The sequence below is a fragment of the Cotesia typhae genome, unplaced genomic scaffold (assembly GCF_013202065.1).
Source record: "Cotesia typhae breed Kobodo isofemale line unplaced genomic scaffold, CoteBio_Ctyphae contig_119, whole genome shotgun sequence".
Taxonomy (NCBI): Eukaryota; Metazoa; Arthropoda; class Insecta; order Hymenoptera; family Braconidae; genus Cotesia; species Cotesia typhae.
The window spans coordinates 2,519,807-2,546,423 of NW_027423712.1; the positions used below are offsets into that span (position 1 = coordinate 2,519,807).

General features: G+C 30.5%; 1 protein-coding gene across 1 annotated transcript; it reads left to right on the top strand.

Moving 5' to 3' along the window:
• Positions 1-9,398, top strand: Wdr81 (WD repeat domain 81). The gene is made up of 9 exons (XM_074249188.1): positions 1-306; positions 594-753; positions 1,683-1,944; positions 2,679-2,841; positions 2,908-3,306; positions 3,749-3,949; positions 4,022-4,167; positions 4,318-4,502; positions 5,277-9,398. The coding sequence occupies exons 1-9, from the start codon at positions 91-93 to the stop codon at positions 9,320-9,322; spliced, it is 5,778 nt and encodes a 1,925-aa protein (XP_074105289.1). The 5' UTR covers positions 1-90; the 3' UTR covers positions 9,323-9,398.
• Positions 9,399-26,617: the final 17,219 nt, after the last annotated feature.

Consider the following 26,617-nt stretch of genomic DNA (forward strand, 5'->3'; position numbering starts at 1 on the left):
TCCAAAAACAAAGTTATTTCTCTATTCGAATAAAATAAACAAAAAACAAGTGAGATTTTCTACATAAACAAGTTTTTAAAAGAAGAAAACATGGAGATTATTAATTCAGAATTAAACGTTCCTTTTAAATATATGCAATTCGTTGATGAAAGAATATGTGTGACAGTGAACAAAAATTGGCTAACTAGTTTAAAAAACATTGGAAAAATTAATTTTATCACACACGAACGTTTGTCTGTTGAAGAAATAGCTGCACAACCTCCTCTCGAAGAACTAGGATCTAATTGGACCCGTATTTACATAAAAGTAATTTTTTATTTTTTTTTCTACACCATAGGTTAATATTAATGACACTGAAGTTGACATAAATTAGAAATTTTTTTTACAATTTTATATCAATTTTATTTACAATTTTTTTCAATAAAAAAATTCCACATTTGAAAATTAAAAAAAAAAAATTGTTATTGGGAATTTTTTAAATGTAATTTATTTGTTATAAAAATTAAAAAAATTGACAGCTGTTAGTTAACTTCAGAATCATTAATAATATTATTAATTTTATTCATATTAATAATTATTGTTTATCGTTGCAGATTTATGAAAAACATTTCAGTGATGCAATACCATTACCCAGGGATAAACATTCCACAAATATAAAAATTCAATCAGATCTAACATTTTCACAATTATTACGTTACGTTTCTGAAACAAATTATCGTAATTTATGGAAGGAGTCATACAAAAAATATTATAGCAAGTATTTGAGAAGTTTATAAATATTTAATTAATTTATACACTTCAGTTTTTTTAGTAGATTTCATAGAAATCTAACTATTGCATTAGTCCTCATGACGGAACTTTTGAAAAATTTTGCTATATTTCGACTATACTCGTCGAGCTGAGTCGGAAAATGCATATGGTTCAAAAGTTTATATATATATCAGATATAACGCGGCTTGTCACGACGATAGCGTCGCCTATTTACGTCGGATCTTTACCAAACTCAACATAATTATTCTACAGATAGATACCGAAGTCAAGTTCGTAGATGAGCTTAATCGGTCAAGTAATTTAGAAATGCCAGGATTTTGAAATTTTCAAAATCATAAAAATTTATATTTCTTCACTTTCTTGCTCGAATAACTCTTGAATGGAATAACTTGTCGAAATTCTGTTAATTGGATCTGAAAGCTCTTCAAATAAGCTTTAATTTGAGTACCATTTCATATGTGTAGACTTGAAATTATTCAGAAATGCTAGGATTATAAAATTTTCAAAATTATAAAAATTTACATTTTTTTACTTTCTTACTCGAATAACTTTTGAATGGGATAACTTATTGAAATTCTGTAAAATGCATCTGAAAGCTCTTTAAATAAGCTTCAATTTGAGTACCATACTATATGTTTTGTCTCAAAAGTAGATCCTATTCCGCTATACCAAATATGAAATTTGCTGTTGCACTCGTTTTACCAAACGTCATCCAAAACTTATCGTTGTGCTTTGAAAATTTAAAAAATCGTTCTCTGTGAAACCTTCATCAGACTCATGAGCTCGAAGAGCTCAAAAAGATAGAAAAGTTATCACTTTCAGCTCCAAGAAATTTTCATTTTCATGAAATCTACTTCCATTTCGGCTGCCGAATGGCCTTTTTTTTTATTAAAATGATTATAAATTTATAGGTATATGGAATTTATATGAATCTAAGGAACAGCCATTACTGACGCCAAGCAGTGATGATATTGCAGTGATGCATGAAGTATTATCTCGACTTTACAGTTGTCCTTTGATACACATAAAAGACAGTAAAGTCATTTCAGTAACTCCTGGTGTAAATGATAGCAATAATTTACATTGCAATCTTTTACCAGTGATGTTTGCTATCGAAACACCATCAGCTTTCATGATCTTTTATGAGCAAATAGCTAAATTTTCCCTCCAAGAGTAAGTAAATTATTTATGACACTGGAGTTAGACGACTTCTAAAAATTTTTGATTTTTTTTTTTTTATGAATTAAATTACAACTAAAAAGATATTTCTAAAAAATTACACTTATAGTTTTTCAAGATTTTTACAGGTGAAATTTTTTTTAAAATTATTTAATTGAAACTTTTTCAATGAAAAATTTCTAAAAATTTTGAAATGTCGGCTAACTTTATTTTCATAATTATTTTTTATTAATTAACTTAATTAAGGGGACCCGGTGGTCTAGCGGCCTAAAATTTAAGCTAATTTAAAAATTTTATTTCTATATGAAGGCAATGACTAATGCTTTCAAATATTTTTACACTTATTCTATTACTCATCAACTACACAAAAATGAAAATCAAAATTAAAAAGTTAAAAAATTTTTAAATTCGAAAAATGGCGCTGAAGTCCTCCTCTCCAAAAAAAAAAAATGAACCTGATTGGTGCGTGTTGAAATAAAAAATAATGACGTATTTTTAATTAGTACAAGTATAGTTATCGTCAGAACTAGAATGAAAAAAAAAATATATTTAACAAAATGGCGCGTAACTAAAAGTACGAATCTGAAATTCATTTTCAAAAAATTCCTTTAACTACGCGTCAATTACCTTCATATAGAAATAAATTTTTTTTTAAATAGCTTAAATTTTAGGCCGCTAGACCACCGAGTCTCCTTTAACAACAAAAAATAATATTTAAATAATTTTAGATGTGTGATGTATAGTCCTACCACATTATCGACAAGTTACAATAAACCTTTATTCTTAGTCTATCAATTACTACATTTATCGAGAGATCTTCATGACTCGGGACTTGCCCTTGGTGAAATAACTCTCAGTGATATTTTATTAATGGATAATTATATAATACAAGTATTTTCATTATTATTCATTAATTATATAAGTAATTTAGATTAAAAACTGTTATTTTAATTTCAGGTACTGCCTAAATTGGATGACAATATTTATTCGAAACCCGACGTCCAAACTCGTGCTCTTATTGATGAAAAAAAAAATTATTCTACTGTTAAAAAATCGTTTTCTAGTCCGTCAAAAATAGACGGTACAAAAGGACCAAATTTTGGTTTTAATAAAAATATTGAGACTCTCTGTGAGATGTGGATCTATGGCCAGCTCAGTAATTTCGATTATCTGACAGCGTTAAATAATTTAGCTGGACGTAGATTTGGTGATCCTAGTTGTCACCACGTGATGCCTTGGGTAACAGATTTTAATTCAAGATCAGGAACAAATTGGCGAGATCTTACGAAATCAAAGTTTCGATTAAATAAAGGCGATAGACAGCTTGACTTGACTTTTAATTCTCAAACTTCGGAAGTTAGTTTAATATTTATCTTATTTTTTAATTAAATAAATAATTATAATTAGTAACTTTGCAGTAACTATGTGTCTGCCATGACTTGTGAACTATAAAAAATTAAAATTTTGCTTTATCAAATAATGACTTTTGTTAAATTGCACTGTACTTTTTTAAATATTGACGTTTTTAAAGATATAAGCTCATCCTGACGTTACACTCATTAAGAGCTTTCATTTGAGTACCCACATCAATTTTTCATATATTTATATATATTATATATATGTATATATGAAAAATATATGAAAATGCATGTGGGTACTCAAATGAAAGGTCTCGATGAGTGTAATATCGGGGTGAGCTTATATCTTTAAAAATTTCAATAGTTCACAAAAAACAGGGTAATTAATTTCTGATTAATTATAAATTTCTAATTAAAATAATAATTTTAATTTACAATAGGTAGGTCATCATGTGTCTGACGTTTTATCAGAAATAACATATTATGTATACTTATCTCGGCGGTACTCAAGATCCGTACTCTGTAAGCATGTGAGGTCACACTGGGTTCCTTGGGAGTATCCAGCATCCATTCAACGGCTCCAAGAATGGAGTCCAGACGAATGTATTCCACAATTTTTTACAGACCCTAATGTTTTTAAAGTAATTCAACAATAATAAATAAACTGATAATTAAATGATCAATTAATTATTAAAATTATGAACAAATTTCAGTCAATCCATGAAGACTTACCAGACCTGGAGTTGCCAAGCTGGGCCCGCTCACCCGAAGACTTTATCGAGAAGCATCGTGAGGCACTGGAGAGTTTCTACGTGTCGGAGAGACTGCATCATTGGATAGACTTAACATTTGGCTATAAGTACGACAGCGCTCTTTTACCCCGTGGCTATGGTTAGGGATTACCTGGCAGAAAACCCAGATCAAGAAGTACCTTTCTATAGCTCTACGTTATTTATTTAAAACTGTCTCTAAATTTTTATTTTTTATTTGTTGTTTCATGTTTACGCAGACTATCCGGTTTAGCGGCTATTATATCCAAAAATGTTTGCCTACAACTTGTTGATAATCATACAAACTTGACCAATTCCGGGGTAGTTCAGCTTTTTACGTATCCTCATCCTCAGAAAATAGTCCCTTCGCCGTATTGGAGTAAAACAGCACCTAGAATACGTAATTTGACGCCAAAAAAATCAAGTAAGCTATTTCATCATAAATTATTAGTCATTTTAAGGGCTAAGATTTTTGTCAAAATTTTAAAATGAATGATTTAAATGTTAGATCTTACGGCGAATATATTGGTCGTATAAAAAAGTTTTTAAATAACAGCTGTTCAATATTTAATTTTCTAAAAAAAAAAAGTCTCTTATAATTTTTTCATAGGACCGATAAGAAAGTTGTAATTCAAAAGTTAATGGAGTCTTCTGATTTGACGCCCTGATTTTTGACCATTTTCTTGGGTTTTTTTTTTTTGTAAAGACCAATGAAGAAATAGAACTGTGAACTTTTTACCATTTATTTGCACATATTTCAAGAATATACAGTTAAATTTTTAGCTAAAAACATACAGAATAATTAAAATTATAGTGGTCTGCAGACACCCGCTTCGGAATTTTAGATATCAGCAGCGAAAGAAGACTCTTTATTGGTCTTTACAAAAAAATCCCCAAAAAAATGCTCTAAAATCAGGGCGTCAAACTAGAAGACTCCCTCAAGATCCATACAGAAAAATTCAAATTTTTGTTAATTACAAAAATCTTAATTTTGAAATTACTGATTTTTTATTGGCCCTATAAAAAAATTTCAAGAGACATTTTTTTTTGTAAAATTATTATTATTTAAAAATCTTTTTTATACGACCAATATTTTGGCCTTAAAATAAAAAATTTGACACCATTAATTATTAATTTTAATTTTTATTTATAATTGAGTAATTATTCAAATAATTAATTTATCAATTTATTTTAACAGAGACTGACAGATCTGCAGACAAAACGAGCGACGACGAGGGCCATAGTTCTGGTTTTGAAGAAGTCGAATCACCTGTAACGACGCTAAATGTCACAAGATCATCTCCATTGGCTCTGAGTCGTTTACTGAGTCGCTCTCGTGGATCTCTATTAGCCACGGATGATAATTCTCGATCAGAAAAGTCAACCCAAACAATCCAACTGCCGAAAGATTACAATCCAGTAACAGCGCTTAATCAAGTAGAATCGATGCACTCGTTTATCAGCAAAGTGTCTCACCGAATTTACCAGCCAGAAATAACGAACCAAACAGGGCTCACAAGTTATAGGCAAGTGGTAGCTACCGCTCGCATTAAAGAACAACAGATCTTGGGCTGTTTGGTCGTTGAAATTTTCATGCCAAGTAAATTTCGCGCCGCCTGGAACACCAGCAAGATTTCATTTGCTCAAAGACTTGAAACTTGCGTCAATGTATTGAATAAATTTCCGGATTTACTGCCTAAGTGTGTGAGAAATGTGGTGGCTCTTTTGCTGCAAGTTGACATTATTCCAAAGAGTTATGGAATTACAGATGAGAACGAGCAACCAGCAAGTACCTTTCGATATCCCACTGTGACATCAATGGGCTTACCGCCGCCCTCAGCTCACCAATTTCTTCAGCCAATTCTATCCAGTAGTCTTCTGCCTTACTGTTATTTTCAACACCTGTTTCACGTGGTAGAAATGCTTCAGGAGTACAGCAGTTTAGTACGTGAATTAAATTCTCTTATTCGCGATGACGACCCAGAGGCATTAAAAACTCGAGTGCAATTTTTATGTAAAATAAACGAGTGCAAAGTTAAATCGCTTGCAAGAGAATTAGAGCGACTTTTACAATCTCAAACGAGAAATTCAAGTGATTTTAATTCAATTTTGCAGTTAATTGTTCCACATATTAAACAAATAATGGATGAACCTTACAGCGCAGTGTTAGCAGCTTGGTATTTACTGGATCCTATCGCCAAAGCACTTGGACCAAAAGACACTGCTGAAACATTTCTCGCTCCAATTATTAAATTATACGAAAATGGTTCTATAATTGATAGCAATATTTACGCAGATTATTTATCTCCAGCGACACTCGCTAAATTTCGTACAATGAGACTCTACCACCGTAGTTTTCTTCTCAAGCTAACGGTACGTTTAGGTCTACGAAGATTTCTTGAGAATTTTATAACACCGCTGGTAGAAGCCGTCGGTTGTTATCGAGATCATCCGCAAGCCTCGTGTATTAATCGTCAGCGAGCGGGAAATTTAAAGAGCTGCGATTTGAGCGAAAATTCTGGTGATGGAGAAATTATTTTGTCGCCGTTAGACGAAGACTCTTCAGTAGACTCTGAACAAAATTTAAATTCTGTTACTTTGGCTTGCGATCTGGAAAATTCGCGTGACACCCCGACTATTGAAAATGAAGTTGAAGAAGTATTCACCATGGAAACTGAAGAAACTTTATCTCCTACGGAAAAAATACCCCAAGATCCACACATGGTGCTCAACTTGAATCTAATTGACGACCTTATCGACGAGGGTGTGCGTAATTCACCTCCTGGTACTATTAAATCACCGACTATACCAATACCCAAAAGTGACCGAGGAATAAAATTAGTCGCGGATTTTAATACGATTGGTTGTCACGTAGGAAGTAAAACTTCCAGTGAAGATTTGCCACTTTCAAGCTCATACACAGGAACCATCCAAATTTCAACTGCCGACTATGATTCAGAAAAACCTAAATCTGTTTTTAAAATGGACATTGAAGTGGCAGCGGTTGACGCCGAGCTGGATGAATCTGGGAAAAATAATGACTCGCATTTACCATCAAGAGAATGCAAAGTCTCGGAAGTAAGCGCTGAGTCAGTGATCTGGCTGTCTCATCGCCTAGGTCCGGTTCTTACAGCACGTCACCTCTCAAGGAATCTTTTGCGCATGTTGACTCTCTGTTACGCCGGAAGCAATAATTTAATTCCAATAGATGAAGATTTGTACTCGGAAGAACTACACTGGAGGAAAGTCCAACTGGTGGGTGATGTGAATGCGATAAAAGTGCTAGAATCTTTGACAGCGATTGCGAATTTGTACGGCGAGCAAATGATAATCTTGCAGTATTTCGGTCACATGGCAGAATTATTAACTCTGTGTAAGCGTAAACTAACTCCTAATTTAGAAGGCGGATTGGTTTCCTGTCTTGCATTGTTGTCGTTTGTAACTCCGTTCCTTGGCGATGCTTCGCTGATGGACGCACTGTATGAAACAATAGTAAAATCTATTTTACATCCAGCTGTGAGAATTCTCTCTACCACAAGATACTCATTTCCCAGCGGAGTAAATGCACGAATTGCACTAGCGAATAAATGTTTAGAGGTTTTGTCGAGTTTTAGCATTCGCCTTGGAAGTGCTACCACAAAATCCCACCTATCTGTACCGATCCAAAGATTTTTTTTGGTTTTTGACAAGGTATTCAACGCCCAAAATCAAATGCAAGACGAAGAAATTGCTAAAAAACGAGATAGAGATAGTAAAAAAATAAACGAACGCAGTGAAAGTTTAAAAGACTCACACGATTGGACGCTAGTAGATTCTTCTTCAATGGGAATTCAAACAGCGGTGACGGACATGGCTGTCTCGTTCTCGCCCCCGATAATAGACAGCGACAAAACGGATCCTCAGAGAAATCAAGCCTTTGAAGAGCTCAAAGCCGTTTTTACTTTAGAATTCGCTCATAAAGCCTATCTGCTTTTTTACCGTCACTTAGACGAAGGCATGATGGAAGACTTGTTGAAGAACCATCAATTGATACGCGATCTCTGCGAAAAATACGAACAAACTCTACCGACATGTGATATCGGGTCCAGCAAGTCGGACCCTACGTATCTGCAAACTGAAACTCCCGAAGATGATGTTGTCGTAAAAGGTGTCGGAAGCTTCGGAAATATTTCTGTGGTTGGTAATAGAATAGAAGTTGGTGATTTGGACAATTTTAATTTATCAAGTCGCGAAGGATCTGCGTCTCATGGTCGACAGCTTCGGGGCAACTGGCTTGCTTACTGGGAGCACGAAATCGGACGACCTGACAAAGATTTGACTTTTAATATCAAACAGATAAAACTCCAGAGTTTCAATGGACACACTAATAGTGCAAGGTGTCTGCATGTCCTGGACAATGAAAACAGTTTTATGAGTGGAGCTAGGGATAAAACTGTCAAGCTCTGGAGTATTAGAAGCCAAGGTGATGGCACTGGAGTTTCTTCTTGCCAGTACACGTACACAGGCCACAAAAAGTCTATTTTAGCTCTGACGTTTTTGGAATCTATGAGGTACGCAGTTACCTGCGACGGAACAGTCCACTGCTGGGATCCTTTTATGGGCTCATTGCTTGGGTGTCCTGAAAGCTCGAGGCAGGCTCCGGTTAATGCTCTTGCTGCGAACAATACTCCCTCTACGTCTCTATTAGCAGCAACTACTGATGTCACTCTTCATGTTATAGATTGCCGCACTTTTACCTACGTTAATGAACTCAAAGTAGCCATCAATCCCGCGGGTCTTATCAGGTGCATTGCCGTGGCACCGAGTGGTCACTGGGTAGCTCTCGGGCAGGCCTCGGGAGTTCTCACGATCCTGGACATCAGAACTGGTCTGATAATTGCGTCGTGGAAAGGCCACGAGTGTGAAATTTTACAGTTGGAAGCCGTCAACGAGACGACTATCGTCAGCTCGTCGCTGGACCAAACAATCGCAGTCTGGAGCGCAGTTGATGGGAAACTTAAGTTTCATTTAAAAGGCGCTACTGAACCAGTTCATTGCATGGTTTTGTATGAACAACAATTAATATCTGGTACTACTGCCAACAGAATTGGCGTACACGCTGCAGTTGACAATACCGCGGTTTTTTCATCTTCTAAATTAAAATCTGACGCTTTTAAAGGCGTACTGACTACGATGACTGTACTACCGCTCAATAGATTACTCTTACTTGGATCTGATAACGGTGGAATTACTTTACTGTGTTAATTTATTTATCTATTAAAAATATATGTTATTCTTTATTGTTTTTTTTTTTTTTTTAATTATATTAATAAAAAGTACGAAAAATCTAAAACGCAAATTTTTTATTTCATCTAGCTAATGTATTGAAAATAGTTTTTAATATCTTTTTTTCAGGACTCGCCAGGCTTCCAAAAATTTTACTGCTTAATTATGATATTATTAAGTATCAATATGCTAAATTTCATTAAATTCTGAATGTCAATTCTAAAGCTGGTAGTACTACCTTAACTACATAAATTTTAATGATAAATAAATTTTTCCTATGTCACATGGATATTTCTATCATATTCATAAAGAAAAAGTTCCCATGTTAGCATTGGAAAAATTCCTATGTTAACATGGGAAAAATTCCTCCGTTAACATGGGAAATATTCCTATGTCAGCATTGGAAAAATTCCTATGTTAACATTGAAAATATTCCTATGTTAACATCGGAAAAATTCCTATGTTCACATTGAAAAAATTCCTATGTTAATATTGGAAATATTTCTATGTCAACATTGGAAAAATCCCTATGTTTTTTTCGCCGTGTAGTCTTGAAAATTAAAAAAATTAATAATTAATTATTGCCTCAAAATAAGTAAGAAAAAAAATATTTGAAACTTTCCAATGATTGAAAAATAATTGCCAAGCTTAACCATTAATTCCCTGTCTACTTTCAAAGAACCGAGAAGTCAGTCGAATGGTTGGAGATAAAATTCGGTCTTTACTCGTTCGTGCTGTAACTAACAGCAGAGTAACTTGCCTTTGAAATCCTTGACTTAAAAAAATTTAATTACAGTATAAGCCGCTGGTTTTAATGTCGTGCAATAACTTTATCATCTATTTCTTATTAAAAAATTTTCAATGTCAGTAAACAGAATGCTATTCGGCATTAACACAATTTATAACAAAGTTTACGTTTTCTCGCCTCGCCCGTAATCATAATGAAGATAATTTGTGCTCTTACGACATATTTACGGTTTGCCTGTTTCAATTCACTTAGAGTTATTAAGAAAACCCTTAAACGCGGTGGTATCTTGGATAAAGTGATGAAATTAAAGTTAAATGACAGCACTTATTGCTGTACAAGAAGTTATCTGGTGTAATTTTACCGAAGAAAATAGTTCTTACCACGTCTAAGAATTTTTTTCATTTTGCTTGTATTTCTCCTGCTAGTAATAAAGAGTCTCATCTCACTTGATGACAAATTTATTAAATTATTTTATCTTTTGAAAAGTTAAACAATTACGCAAAACCTAGCTCATATCTTTCTATTTTAATTTTTATTTATGTCAGATTATCATTGATGATAAATGATTATTATAATTTATGCTATAAATAAGCTTCAAAGTGTGCTAAAAATATATTGATATTTACAAGTCAAAGAGGGGTGAAGGAAATGAAGTTGGAGGTGATTTTACTCACCTCTTATTCAAAAGGATAAGTTGATTTAACTTGTTGTGCTGTACTTGAATTAATCGATTAGATTATTCAATTATTGTTCTTCGAACGGTTGGCTTTTTTTTTTTTTTTTTTTTTTTTTTAAATTAAAAACTACGTCGAGAGAAAAATTACTTTTGAGAAAAAAGAACATTCTTGTTACAAGAATTTAAATTGTTTATAATTTTCAACACTTTTCTTCTTTAGCTAAAGAAATTATATTTTTCTTGTAGTATTTTTTTTTTTCATACAATTTTGTTCAAATTTTTTATAATAAAAAATTATTTTTCTTGTTGCATAATAAATTAATCATAATTATACTAGTAAGATCGATTAAATATATCAAAATACATAGAATTTTTTTATTATAAAAAATTTGAAGCCTTGAATTAAATACTTACTGAATTTTTTAAAAATTGTATTTTTTTGTATGAAATAAATTTGATTAAAAAAAAAAAAATCTTACAAGAAAAATGTGATTTCTTCGGCTGAAAAAGAAAAGTGTAGAAAATTTCAAACAATCACAATTGTTGTAACAAGAATTATCTTTTTTCTCCAGTAATTTTTTTTATATTAGTATAACAATTTGATAAAACTTGAACGTTTTATTTTTTGAATTCTACGCAAAATTTTTTAACTCTTAAATAAAAAAAAATTTGCTTAAATTAAAATAACAATTTTTGAGAATTTCATTTTCTTTATTCAAGTAGAAAAATTGTTAAATTAGGAAATTTTACTTGGTTTAAGTGAATTTTGCTTCACGCAAAAAAGAAAAATGTAAAAATTATATGATAGATAGTGATAAGCGTCGCTTTGTATAAAAAATTAGAAAAATTGCAGTTTGAAGTAACATTTTTATAAATTCAAACTTTGAATATTAATTTTCAGAGCTTTCAATGTAATATTTACATTTTACTATTTATTTTATTATTTACTAGCTGTTACCCGCCCGCTTTTCTGGGCATTTTATAGAATTCTATTTTTAGATCTAAACTTGATATTTAATTAGAGTATTATTTTGACTTTCACAAATTCCAAATTACATCGAATTAGCATGTATCTTTTATCCATGTTGTTATTCCAGCTAATATTCATTGTGACTTTCAATGTGCAATCATTATAATGTTTGCGTGGCTTTTTTTCAAAAATGAATAATAATTGACACGAAGAAAAAAATTTGAAATGAAAATTTGGAGTCTATAGGAGCTATAACTTGGAAATTAAAAATTTTTAATGTTAACACCCACCTTCGCAAACCCCTGTGAGATGAGCTATCGTAAAATTTGCCCATAGACTTTTTCTCCATCTCTTACAGAATATTCCCACCAAATTTGGAGTCGATAGGAGTTATAGTTTAAAAACGGGAATTTTTCATTATTAACGCCTCCACAATCCTCTTTGGGGTAGAATATCGTAAAATTCGTTCATAAATTATTTTTTCATCATTTACAGAAAATTACTATAATATTTGGAGTCTGTAGGAGTTATAGCTTATAAATTAAGAATTTTGATTGTTAATACCCACCCCCGCAACCCTCTGTGAAGTGAGATATCGTAAAATTCGCTTATAGATTATTTCTAAATCTCTTACAGAAGATTCCTACCAAATTTGGAGTCGATAGGAGCTATAGTTTAAAAACGGGAATTTTTCATTGTCAATGCCCCCGCAATCCCCCTTGTGAGTGGAATTTTGTAAAATCCGTTCTTAGCTGACCTCTGCTCGGCGAAAGGAATATTCCTGCCAAATTTCTAGTCTCTAGGTCTTATGGTTCCAGAGATATCGTGATGAGTGACTATATCTATAGAAAGTCTCCTATATATATATAGATTACAGTTTACTTTTTTATGTATATTGATTCAAGAATTTTTGGTCTTGATCCAAGACAATGAAATTCTTCAAAATTAGTTTCTTGGTTCAAGAATTTTTCTCTTCATTCAAGTTAATTTTTCTGTGCACAATTGATCATTAACTAAACCTTTGCAAGAAACTTGAGAACTTCTGAGATATTTTCGACAAATAATTATTATATCAGTTAGAATCCTTCAGAACTTTTGTATGTCTTACATATTCTCATTGCATTTGAATTAAAAAAGCAGCGAAAAAAAAAGAATTATGATGAGGTCAGAGATCATTGGGTATTCAGATAAAGTAACATGGAAGTGTATCCGACGGGACTACGGTGGCAACATACCAATTAGCCGTTCTGCACGGCGTCCGGGGCCCGGTGTCAAGTGCACGCGTAGATTTTGTTCCCCCGAGAGGAGAGAAGCGAAAAAAAAAAAAAAAAAACAAGAAGAGAAACAACGACGAGGAACTGAAGAATGAGCGGCTCCCGCGGCGAAAGCCGGAAGGATGTAAAAAGGAACGAAGGGTGTACAAAAAAAGAGCCAACTTGGGAAAAGAGAGCTCTCGACGTGATAGATAACGTCGTAATTTATAACACACTGTTACTGGGTCATGCGCTCTACTATGTAGTTTCCAGGAAGAACAAGGAATTACTCTAATTATAACATCCGGTATCTGGGGGCTTACGTCGACGTTACTTTTTTATTTTTTGTTTCGATTTTAAAGTTTATTCAGTTTTTTTGTAAAACTATTCTCGGTTTGATTTTTAAATTTTACAACCTTGGAATAAAAAAAAAAATTCCAAATTGCACCTAAAAATTAGAGGGTAAATTCGATATCTAAATATTTTGTAAATTTTGATTAATTTCAAGCGAATCTAATCGAAAAAATTTTTTTTAATTTAAATAATTCTGATATTTTGACGTTCCTCAATTTTTGGAGTTTTACACTGAAAAAAAAGTTCACTTGAATCAAGCTCTGCTACGTAAAAAATTTTTCAATTATTTATTTTATATCAGAGCGTTTTTTTTTTTAATTCTTATTTGTTTAAAAGAAAAACATAAAACTGCAATTAGCTTTATCATCATAAGTGCAACAAGGATAGTACCGTTTCTCATCGTGAGTGCGACACGAGAAAAAGATGGGATCGGCTGTTAAACCAAGAAAAATTTCTTAGTTTAAGAATTTTTCTACTCAAATCAAGACGATGAAACTCTTAAAAATTATTTACTTGATCCAAGTAAGTTTTTTTTCCTGTGTAAAAATTTTTTCCACTCGAAAAGTTCGACTGTATGCATTCTATAGAATGAAAACTTTGATGAAATAAGATGTTAATATCTTACTCTTACACAGTAAAAAATTTTGCGTCATTGCGTCAAAAAATTTTGTGTTAAAAAGTTTTATGTTAAAATTGAAGACTTTTTTGTGTTGATTTAACAGAAAAAATGTTAAATTTCCGGTATCAGGCGTCTTGATCTCCCGACAAAATATCCCCAAGACTAAAAATCTCCGACAAGTTATCCTTCAAATTCGTTATAGTTATTAAAAATTATTAAAAAGCACAATGATAAAAGGGCACAATACGGTAACAAGCGTATGTGTTGGTCTAATGTCGAATAAACACACACAAAAACCATGTTAAAAGGGCACAACAATATTACCCGTGTTTGTGTATGAATAAATATACACAAAAATCATGATTATAACTTGATTAAAAAGTTAAATGAAATTTATCGAAAAATTTTTTTTGCCATAATTTATAAAAAAAAATAAAAAAGTCATTGCAAAACATAGTATATTAATTTAAAAATCTTAAAAATTTGATCTTTCCGTTTTATTTAAAAATTCCGGCTATTTAGGATTAATTGTCGGGGATTTTTTGTCTTGGGGATATTTTGTCCGGGGATATTTTATCGGGGACATTTTGTCGGGGGATCAAAAATCATGGAGCCAAATTTCCACATAAAAGTGTTAAATATTTAACACTAAGTTTTTTGACGGAAAATTTTTGACTGTGTAGGTGAAAATTTGGTAATTTCAATCGATAAAAAATAGAATTTGCGTGTTGTTTCTTTAGCTACTAAATCTCGAATTGTGCTTATAGAATGAAAATTATCCATTAGTTACTAACCAAGTATTTATGTCTGGCCGCAGTGGCACTTACACCGCTTCTCCTGTAATACCGAACAAGGAGTAAATTCATAAGCCACAACGTGAATTACTCTTACTCCGAACGCTGTATTATCTGTAAAGGTATAATATACCCACGTCAATTCTCCCTCACAGCATTCTAAACTCTCAATACAGCTAATTCCATCCAAAGCTTCGGTTAAGCTTCAGTAAAATCGTCTCTGACAATTATGCAAATTTATCCTCAATTTCTCTCTTAGCTGCAGACCGGGAATTCAAACGCCCAAATTTGCAAACTTGATTCTACAGTATACCTTAATAATATTTCACTAGTACACAATTCCTGTAATTTAGCTCTACACCGTGAATTACATAGAACTAAATAAAATCATTAAATATTAAATATAATATAATATATTAAGCTACTAGACGTTGTCTACACTCAATGATTTAAATCCAAAACAAGGTATTTCATTCGCCTGTTATTATTATGATAATGATAATAAATATCAGGAAAATTTATTATCAAAATGAATATTTATCTTGTTGAACCCTGGAGAGTCGTCTGGCTGTTGTGTAGTCACGGATTAATATCCTCAAGTACTTATTATATGCATTTACTTTACAGTTGTAAATAGTGTACTGAGGACTTCCGGGCAGGTGATATAAATTGTTCAGAAGTTCACTTCGTTTTCGGTTTAAACTTTAAGGTATTGCATGCTTGTTTTAAATGAAGGGTGATAAACGTTTACGTTTGCGTATGACACCTTTAATGCACTTTCTCTTATTATCTGTCCTCTCTACTGCTCTCAGTCGTTCTGCAGAGTTGAATTGAGTCCTCTTCCTCTGTCGCGTTCTCTTCTAGGTATGTATGTCCTCGGTCCCGTGGACTAGTCTATACCAGCTGCTATCCTGCATTTGTATTAATGGCATCCAGTAATCCGATTCCACTGAAATCTCCTTTCATCCACAAATACTACTCTCCCAGATAATGAGAATTATTGGTAAGACATTAATTATTTCTCTATCACTCAGTTGACATTTTCGACTCCATTATCATTTTTCCTGTTTATAAACGGCTCGATCTTCCTCAGTTATTATTCATTTTGATTCAATATTGACATATATGAAGATTGAGAGTTTTGTTATATTTTTATTAGTGTACAGTAGAAAATTTTGCGTTATTGCGTCAAAAAAATTTGTCATTAAATTTTTTACTGTGTAAATTTCTTGTTTTTTTTTTTGGTAAAATTTTTTTAAATCTCCAGTAAATTTTTTTTTTTTTTACTTTACTTTCTATAATAATTTTTCTGTTTTTAATAAAAATTTTATCGGACTTTTAATGGTCAAATTTTTACCATAATAAAATTTTTAAGTTAAGTAAAAACTAGAATATTTGAAATTTAATTGAAATATTAAATAAAAAAAAAAAGAATATTCTTATGTTTCTGTACACGGAAAGAACAAGATGACACTGGGTATCGACCTAGATTATACTGAGTGAAAAAAATATTCAGATAGTAGCTAGTATAATCCAGATTATAATGAGTATAATCCAGATTATAATAAATATAATCAAGATTATAATGAGTATAATCCAGATTATAATAAATATAATCAAGATTATAATGAGTATAATCCAGATTATAATGAGTATTATCCAGATTATAATCAGTATAAGCCCGATTATAATGAGTATAGTCCAGATTATAATGAGTATTATCCAGATTATAATGAGTATAATCTGGATTTTTTGTAGTTACTATCTGAAATTTTTTGCACCACAGATATCACTGAGTATAATCTGGGATGATATCCAGTGTCATCTTGTCCTTTCCGTGTAGCTGGAATTTTTCATTATTGAGTGAAATTTTTATCTTACATTTTTTAAACTAAATTTCCTATTTTTTTTTTTTTTTTAATAATAATTTCTGTTACTGTAAAATTTTTTTTATAATTTCCGACGATAAATTTCCTCTTCACATAATTTTAAAACCAGTTTTTTATAATAAAACAATTACTTATCGTGATTTTCTAAAGTTTTAATTAGACTTAAAAATAAAAGCTTAAGTATCCAAAGTTAATTATAAAAATCAGACCAATAAGAAGCTTAGACCTATTGAAAGACATTGACATGTCAAAATATCAAAAGATTAATTTCACGAAACAATCTTATCGTGAGTAACAACTCATATTTAAAGAGTTTTCACTGCAGCTCCACTAAGAAGCAGTCTGTAGCATTTAAGCTATCAAATCTTGTATTTCACCGTTCAGCCGGCTTAAATTCCGGTTAAATACCTCCATTTATAGTTTAAGTTATTACTTCTACCAGCATAAAAACACCGAAAGCTCTAAAATCCTTACAAAGAAGCCATCAGAAGATAAAAACATTTTATCAGAATTAAAAAGTCGCCTGGTTGATTTATTTATGCCTTAGAAATTTATTAAAACTCAAACAGTCTCATTATTTCCTTGAAATACTGAGGATTAAAATTTATTTCCAAGTAGGACACTTGAATTCGATCCTTAAGTATCCGACTTGTATTAAACTTCCATCATTGGAATTTCTGAACATGTACTAAGGACTCTTGAGCTAATAAACTGTAATCCCGATGATAAAAATGGAGCATCTTCTTTTCTTAAGAAGTACTTAGCCTCGTAGAATACGGTTATTTGCGTGGTATTATCATAGAAGCTACAGTCTACAGTCTGTAGTTTATCATCGTCAATATTCATGGGAGACACGTGTATCGAGAGATCGAGACCTCAAGCGTTGGGATTGACAATCATTGTATATTGATGCTATAAGCAAAGTTTCCTTGTGTACATCTTCTCTCCTCCGAGTAGGATGGTCTTCATCAATATTGATCGGTTTCGCATTTACCCTATGCAACAACTCTATTATATTTATAAATTTTATAGAAGTGAATTATTGTTAGTTGCAAACGCAAACTCCTCCTCCTGTCTCTGCTAAGTCTATTAGATCGGGTTATCGAAAACAGGTATGAGCACACGTTCTCTATAAATAAAAATAAATATAAAAATAATTTACACTCTCAACCGCACACATTACTCTGATTATTAAATAATTTTATTACCAGAGAGGGATAAAAATAAAAATGATTTCAAGTGTATTACTGTGATATATTTTCTCAAAGCTTTAACAAATTCTGGAGTAATCGAATTTTTATTTTATTATCTATCTTTTTTTGTTCCTTATGATGACTCTCGTTGGTTTTATATCTCACGAGTACATATCTTCAAGAATGGCCTGCATCGATTTTTATCGAAAGACGAGAGTAAAGGGAGGAACTAAGAGGCAATATCCTTGGTACCTCGAGGGCTGAAAAAATATCCAGAATTATATGTTACAGAAAAAGACAATCGTTAAATAAAATAATGAATTTTAAAAAATAGCTTTATACCTCTTTTGCTCTATAGAGTATACTCGGCGCTTTATTGCAGGTATTACAAAAAAATTATAAGTCGGTTGAGTGTGTGAATAAGCGAGAAAAAAAAATGAAGAGGATTTTACTTGACAACCTGTGGTTTCATATGAGCCCTTTGTTTGGAAAGTGGACTTTTTGTTCTATTTATTTAGTACTCGAGTTTGTAGTTGCTTACTAACTTCTTTGTGCCTTATACCTTATGCTTCTTTGCCGCTCTTTTTATTCCACTTTTTTTTACTTCCTTTATATTTTTCGGAGCTCGAGACTCTCGACACTGATATCAACCGGTGAATTACTACACGTAAATCCTTTGTCAGTTCAGGCTATGACTTAATAATTTATGTTTTTTAAATTTTTCATTCCCTCTAATGGAATTAAATTTTTTTTTTATGCTCGAGTTATTATTATTGTTAAAATATAAAGAGAAAATATTAGAGAAGTAAAAATGTCATTTTTTTATTACAAAAACTATTAATGAGAAAATATAAATTTAGGATTCCCAGGTGGAAAAATATTTATTTTTCCGAAACTTCCCATCAAAAATGTCAAAATTACCAAAAACTCTGTGTTAAGATAATTAGGTTTGAGTTCTTTTTCTTGTTTTTCAATAAACTGTTATTAGAAAAATTCAAGACGATATAATAATTATTAATTAATAAATTAATTTAGCTCAAATTTCAGCGTTTCAAGGTCAAGAAAAAATATTTTGGTGCAGTGTTCCCGAATCGTTGTACAATTTTTTTCTGAAATTTGAGTAAACCTCCTTTGATTTAATCGTTTAAGTAAAGCTTATGGAAAAAACGTCTTAGTGCTGAGTTCCTGATCCTTCAGAAAATTTTATTTTTAAATTATCAATTGACCTCTCTCGCTATGACTGTTTCCAGCTCAAACTTAATTATCTTAAAGCAGAGTTTTTGGTATTTTTTAGATTTTTTATGGGAAATTTTGGAAAAATAAATATTTTTGACACGCATTATAATGACGTTATAACGTCATTATAATGACATTATAATATTTTTCCACTTGGGTTAAAAAAATTGTAAATGTTACGTTTAAATTTTTTTTTTGTTTTTTAAAATGTATCTTAAGTAATATTTAACTTTATTATATATCATTAGGAATTTTTTTTATCTTACCAAAATTTTTTTTTTTTAAGTCATCAAAGAAATATTTTTCCTTAGTTAATTTTAAAGGCGTTTGACCAAAAATTTTGACATTTCACTTTTTTTGAGGTTTTTTAAATCAGTACTTATACTTCTGAAGAATTAATATTTTTTTTGTTAGTAGAAAATTATTTAACAATGTAATTTTTCAATTTTCTTCTTTGTAAAATTAACAGTTTATATATTTAAAAATGACATTATTTAAAAATCTAAATTTTATATCACCATTAAAGTAATTTTTTTCGTGGACTATTAATATAATTCTAAAATGTCCTATATACAAACCGTACAGAGAGTATTACTTAGCACAACTGTTGGACAACTCCGAATGTGATGAAGCAGCCTCTCTGTCTAGGCTGTTTACTAGTGCAGACGTAGAAAGATTTAAAAACATATATTTGTATATCATGAGAGCGTTAATTTAAAACTGAGAGCATTTTACTTGAATATCTGATGTTCGTTTATCCGATTCCCCCAGAAGTCTATTCTCGAACACTCTTTATGTTTGTATATATATATATAAATTTTTACTTTTGTATTTATTTTATACGCATAACTCTGAGCCAAAGAATTTTGAGTTAGCTTTTGAGGTAGATATCTAATTATTTACATAAGTAAATATAGACTTGCAATGTTAATCTCTGATAAATTTTAAGACTACAAGATAGTTTTTCTCGAACTGATTAATGCAATATCAATGGATATTTTTAAATCGTGAAAAATTGCTGTAATTATAAGTAAATATTAAATTCTACGATTTTACTATGCATCATAATTGACAATACAAATCTGTGAGATGTTACACAGAAAGAAAGAAAGTCTTGAGTCAAGTGTAAATTTTCTTTAATCAAGAAAATCTTAAGGAAGATTGAAAGTTTCTTGAATTAAATTAAAATTTCTTGAACAAAGTTAAATTTTTTTAAGCCAAGAAAATTTCTTCTTGCTCCAAAATAACTTTGGTCTTCCTTACAAAATTTTCTTGGTTCAAGAAATTTTTTTTTTATGTAAGTATATATTTATATTTATAAAACATTGTTATAATCTTTTTGCACAACTCTGATGTTGTAAATCTCATGATGAATAGTAGGGTGTGCCAAAATGTAATTTACGTGAAGAACCTTTTAAAACTGGAATTTTGAGTTCCGCTTTTAACAGGGGCTGTGTTTGAGCGTTTTTTAGGATATTTTGGGGTGAGACAATAAATTTGATTTTCATAGAATTTTTTAACAGAAGCTTAGTTTGGGCAATTTCGGTGAAAATTCAAAATTTGGCCGGAAGTGCCCAATTGAATCTTCCTGTTAAAAATTCTATGAAAATCAAATAAATCCTCTCGTCCTGAAATATCTCAGGAAATGCCTAAACACAGCTACTGTTAAAAGCGGAACTCAAAATTCCAATTTTAAAAGGTCCTTCACGGAAGTTACATTTTGGTACACCCTAATGAATAGTAAACCAGTTAATATTAAATTACTGTAAGCTAAGCTTTAAGAGTAAATAAATATTATTATTATATTTAAATAAGACATTATTTAAAAATCTACATTATTGGATTATTTATTTTAAAGCAATAACGACTGTATTAACTTAAATATATGAAAGGAGTTTATAAATACGTAAGTGTCCTGTAAACTCGAGATGTGTGTACACAATAAAACATTTCGTGTCAAATTATTGAGTTCAATACAGTCGACACAAAATTTGTGTTAAAATTTCACAACAAAATAACATACTTTATATTATCTTAACAGAAAAAATTTTTAACGCAGACGGTATCGAACATAAATATACAGATAACATAAGATCGCTATCGGTTAATTTCCTCGTCTCTATCTTAGTGGGACCGGGTGAAGGAAAATTTTTCCTATAAGCGAAAATTACTGAACTTGATCGATTGAAATATCGATCTAATATGTGTAAATAAATAAATGCTAAACATTTATTGTCGACGTCGACGACTATCGAATTTCATCGGGTTGAAGTACTTTCGAGTTGAGTAAGAGTAGTAGACCGAAAATAAAAAGCAATAACAAAAAAATTCGTATTTGGACTGTCGCTTAGAAGTTTTACACTGAAAAAAAAGTATGAGTCCCACACTTATAAATTTCAGTGATATTGAAATACTTGGTATTGCGAATATATTTAAACATTGTTTGAGTCTCAGAGCAATATTTTTAAGCACTACACTGAAACTCGTTTGTCATACTTAAACCGAGTTTGAGCGCCACCGCAAAACTCATATCAGCAATACACTCAAATCCTTATAGTAATAAATTTACAGAATAAAAAAAGAAAGGTTATGTAAATAAATATTGCTATACATTAAAGAAATGACAATAAACCCATTTATTTTAAAATTAAATTTATTTAAAAATTAATAAATAGTTAATAATAATTATAATATAAAATACAGAATATTAACATATATGGGACAAGGTATATTAATATTAATATAATTAGTTTTTAGTTTTTAATGTTAAAATAATAGTTTTAGTGATGGTTAGATCGTACAATTATAAATGATTGATCGGAATTTTTTGTTATACAATGTGGCCAGGTGTCAAATAAATGATCATACAAAACAATATCATCAGTATTTTATTTTATATTAATTTTTTGAAATTTAATTTAGCAGATATTTAATCATTTTAAGAAATTTTTTAATACATAAATTATAGCAAAAAAAATGAGGAAAAAAAATTAACATGTAGAAATTTAAAAAAATTAATAATCCAATTTTTAAAAAATAATTTTTTGGAATAAAGTTGTTTGTTAAATAAAATTAAAAAATTATCAAGTGTCTGCTCACTTTAATGTGATATTAATTTTGTACTTATAAAAAACTAAAAGAGTTGTCAGATATTTGTTTATAAAAATTTTTAAAAATTAATATCAAAATTGTTCCTGGTGACTCAAATATGTTAATTTTTTTTTTATTTTTTAATTATTTATTTTATTTTATTTATTAAGAAATAATGATTAAAGATTAATGTTAGGATGTTACATTTATTATAATAAAGATTAACCTCGGTTGACAATGTGTTTAAATTTTACAATATCATAAAATTACATACCTTCAAACACTTGATGATAGGATGACAAATTCCACTCGGTTAATTTATTTTTCACCCACGGATCCATAAATTATTATTTTTAATGTCAATTATATAAATATTTTTTTTAATGCTCTTGAGAACGATGTTTAGGTTAAAGGTATAAACACGGGGAAAAAAAGAGCGAAATACGCGCTGAGTTTTACGCGGGAACTTTTTTTACTATACGCTCTAGACTTGCAATAATATCGTACGGAAAATATAAGTCACTCACTTAAACAGAGTATTGCGATAATACTTAAACTTTTTTATCATATTCGCAATACCAATTCATTAAAAAAGTGTATACCAATAGGACTTAAACTTTTTTTTCAATGTAAGACAAAACATGATAAGGACCGGTAATTTAATGACTCGAGATGCGGAGTATATTTGCTGATCTGCTGTACCGAGAAGTGGATTCCGACAGTGATTTACTGTGGCTAGTCGGTGTATGAAAGTATTGTCATTGTTATTATTATTATGAGATTTATAGCAATAACAGCGAGTGTCCGTTTTATTTGGAATACAAGGAGAAAAGAATGGAAGAAAACATTTATTATCGGGCACTCGACCTGACTGCCCTCTGTTAAACTCAACTAGACTTCATAGTTACCACGGTTACCCAGGAGCTCGTGTCTCGTGGGACTATTCGCCGTAATACTGATACTGATAATATAACTAGATACTTAAGCGAACTGCAACTTTACTCGTTTTATCAATTACATTGCTTTACATTTTTATAACCTTTGATACTTAATGCAGCTCATAAATATTTAAGATCTTTTTTTATAAATAAATGGAGTTTTTTATTAAGTTTAAAGGATAATTTATGCCATTTGAATATTTATAAAAAATTAATTAAAAATGTGGAAATTAAGTAGTGAAAGGGTTGCATTGTAAAAAGTTTAAAAATGTATTTATAATTAGATAAAGTTGATTATAAAATCTGATCCGTGGTCAGATCCTTCTTGGTAACGGTTTTGCTAACATCTGCGACGGACAAACTTCCGTGACACTGATGAGTCTTGCGGGTTTGTTGGGAGGAAACTAGAAATTTCCCATGAAAATTGCTGTAATTACAAGTGGGATAAAAGGAGATTTCATATTAAATTTGACAAAGAAATATGTCATTCACTTCAAATTAAACTAATCATTGGCTATATGTCGAAAAAAATGCTCTAATTTCTTGTTTTAATGCAATCAAACAAGCTCAAGACTGAAAACAATATTAAAAAAATTGTTTATAACATTTCTTTATCGATCGAAACTCAAATTTATGTAAATTTTCCTGAAACTCATAGTTTAAATTAAAATTTATCGAATTATTGATCAAAAACTGGAAATATTGATATTCGTTAATGTTTGACGATGAATATCTCGTAACGGCTTCACTTAATCAAAAAATCATAAGAGACCATTTTTGTAGAGCAGTAAATTTCCTACAAAATCATGAGTTCCGCAATCCGAAATAATTTTTTTTTCATCGACTTATAAAATTCATAATAAAAACGAATATTTTCCTTAAAATAGCCAAACTTCAACTATGAATATCTTTTAATCGGTTGAGTTTTTGAAAAAGTCATAAGAGACCTTTTTTGTAAAGCATTCAATTTCTCACAAAATCTATGCCACGGAATATTTTTCCAAGCAGTTGGAAGCGAGATATAAATTTTTTTATCTGATTATTCGAAAAAAATAGAAACCCGCAAAGCGGAGGACCTTCCCGTTATAATTAAGAGCTTATACTTGGAGAGAATTCTTTTTAGGTGTCTACGAACCTATTTTTCAGAGTATAAAATCAAAAATAAATTATTCGATTTTTTTGACCCACCCTAATATATATATTTGCACTCTGAACTTTATTAATAAGTTCTTTTTTTTTACAATTAATGAATTGTAGACGATCTCAAGAAGTCTTCTAAAAAAAGGTGTTATGTGAACACAATATCTTCTATTCGAACCATCATAATTAAAGAATTAAAAAAACTTTTATTGCCTGCTTCACAAAAGAAATTTTTGATGATAATTTTAGCCGTACATTATAAAAATATAAAATATCTATAAATTAATGTTTATAAATATTACAATACAATTTAGAATTATCGAGAATTGTACATTTTATTATATGGTTGGTGGATACTTTAATTAAAATTTTTTGATGATAATTTTTAGTATTTAATTCTCTCCGTATATTTGATAGTATAAACTTTTAATTCACATCATGTTTGGAGTAACTTTTACACTATCCGAGTTAAAAATTTTCATACCAAGTTATTTACACAACACCGAGCCCAACAAATTTTTACAGTTTATACAGTACGAAAAAAAATTCTTATTAAAGGCCAGACTGATAATTTCATGTAAATAAATAAAATTTTGCTTTATTATAATAATGACTTTTGTTCAATTGCACTGTACTTTTTTAATTATTGACTTTTTTAAAGATATAAGCTCATTCCGATGTTATCCTCATCAAGAGCTTTCATTTGAGTACCCACATGGATTTCGATATATTTTTCATATATACATATATATAATATATATAAATATATAAAAAATTGATGTGGGTACTCAAATGAAAGGTCTTGATGAGTGTAATATCGGGATGAGCTTATATATTTAAAAATGTCAATAGTTCAAGAGATACAAGGTCATTTAATTATATATCTAGAGATAGAGAATATTCGAATACACCCTAAATATTTATCATCATAAGGTGACTATTGGTGAGAATGATATGAGACCATGAATAGACACAACTCCAGGTCAAGACTTTTCCAACAATACCAAATTTAACCATAAAAACCCATTTTATTATATAAGTACACTGACCACAAAATTTTGCTTATTCTCTTAATAATATAGATTATTCAAGGTAATTCGTAAAATACTCGGAATCAATATCTCAATTAATATTATCTTATAGAATAAGCCGACGCATCAACGGTTTAGTGGCGTTCAAACTATACTATGTGATGCCAAGAGAATCTCAGGCTTCATATAACACCAAATCTTCATCCTTCAATGAGCATTAATTGTCTATTGTCGGAAACCACACATGCGCGATGCAATTTAAATCATCTCAAGCTCTCAATTAAGTTGAACTAAAATCAAAGGTTTAATTTTTCACAGAAAAAAAAAATTAACTTGAATGAAGTAAATAATTTTGAAGAATTTTATCTTGTTAATTTGAGTAAAAAATTTCTTAAACCAAGAAAATTTTACTTGATTAAAGAAATTTTCGTTTTGATTCAAAACGAAATTATATTTAAAATTAAAAAATTTTTCTCTTCTCTTAGAATTGAAAAAATGTTTTAATTTTAATTTTAAAGGATCGTGCTCAAAGTGATTTACACTCCAGTGGAGAGAAATTTCCTGACCACCGACTGTAGTTATCAGTAAGTGAAATTTATCACGTATGGATAGTTGGACGTCAGACAGCTTTGGTTCGTCGTAACGCAATGGAGAATCCGGAAGTCTGTGGTGTGAAGAAGGTCAGAGGCGTGGCAGAAGTCTTGCAAGCTCGTTCGAATGCCTGCGCGAGCGCCTCGTAGGCATAATAAGTAAAAGTCAAGTAAAGCGTGCCGGGTTACACGGCATTATTCTTACATTATATTGGATGATATGAGCCCAAGACACTTTATTATATTATTTTTTTAATAATTCACACGGAGGAAGCTTAGAACATCTAAATATCCAAGACTTTAATCAAAGATTTAATTTTTTAAAATTTAATTCATTTAATTAAATGAGACGATTGTTTTAAACTTTCTGTTATTTAAGAATAAAACTTTTTGCTGTCGACTTTTTATTGAAGATTAAATTTCAAACTTGAAGTTTAATAACGCCGTTACGATCGCTGCATCGGAGTCAAATGAAGTGTGATAATTGAATATAAAACTTAACTTAACTTAACTAATTTGTGCCATTTGATCGTAAAACTTTAAATTTTTGTCGTTTTTTATAATTATTTTAATTAAATTTACAGTAATCTCAATAGTTTATTATACAAGTCTAAATTACAGTACTTTTGGTTTTAGTAGTATCACATTTGTGTTTTACAAGGACTTACGAGGTCATTCTCTCGTCCTGCGTGTGACTAATTTCTCCGCATCGTTATCTCTCTTCGTTTATTTGTTTCTCATTTTTTCCACATA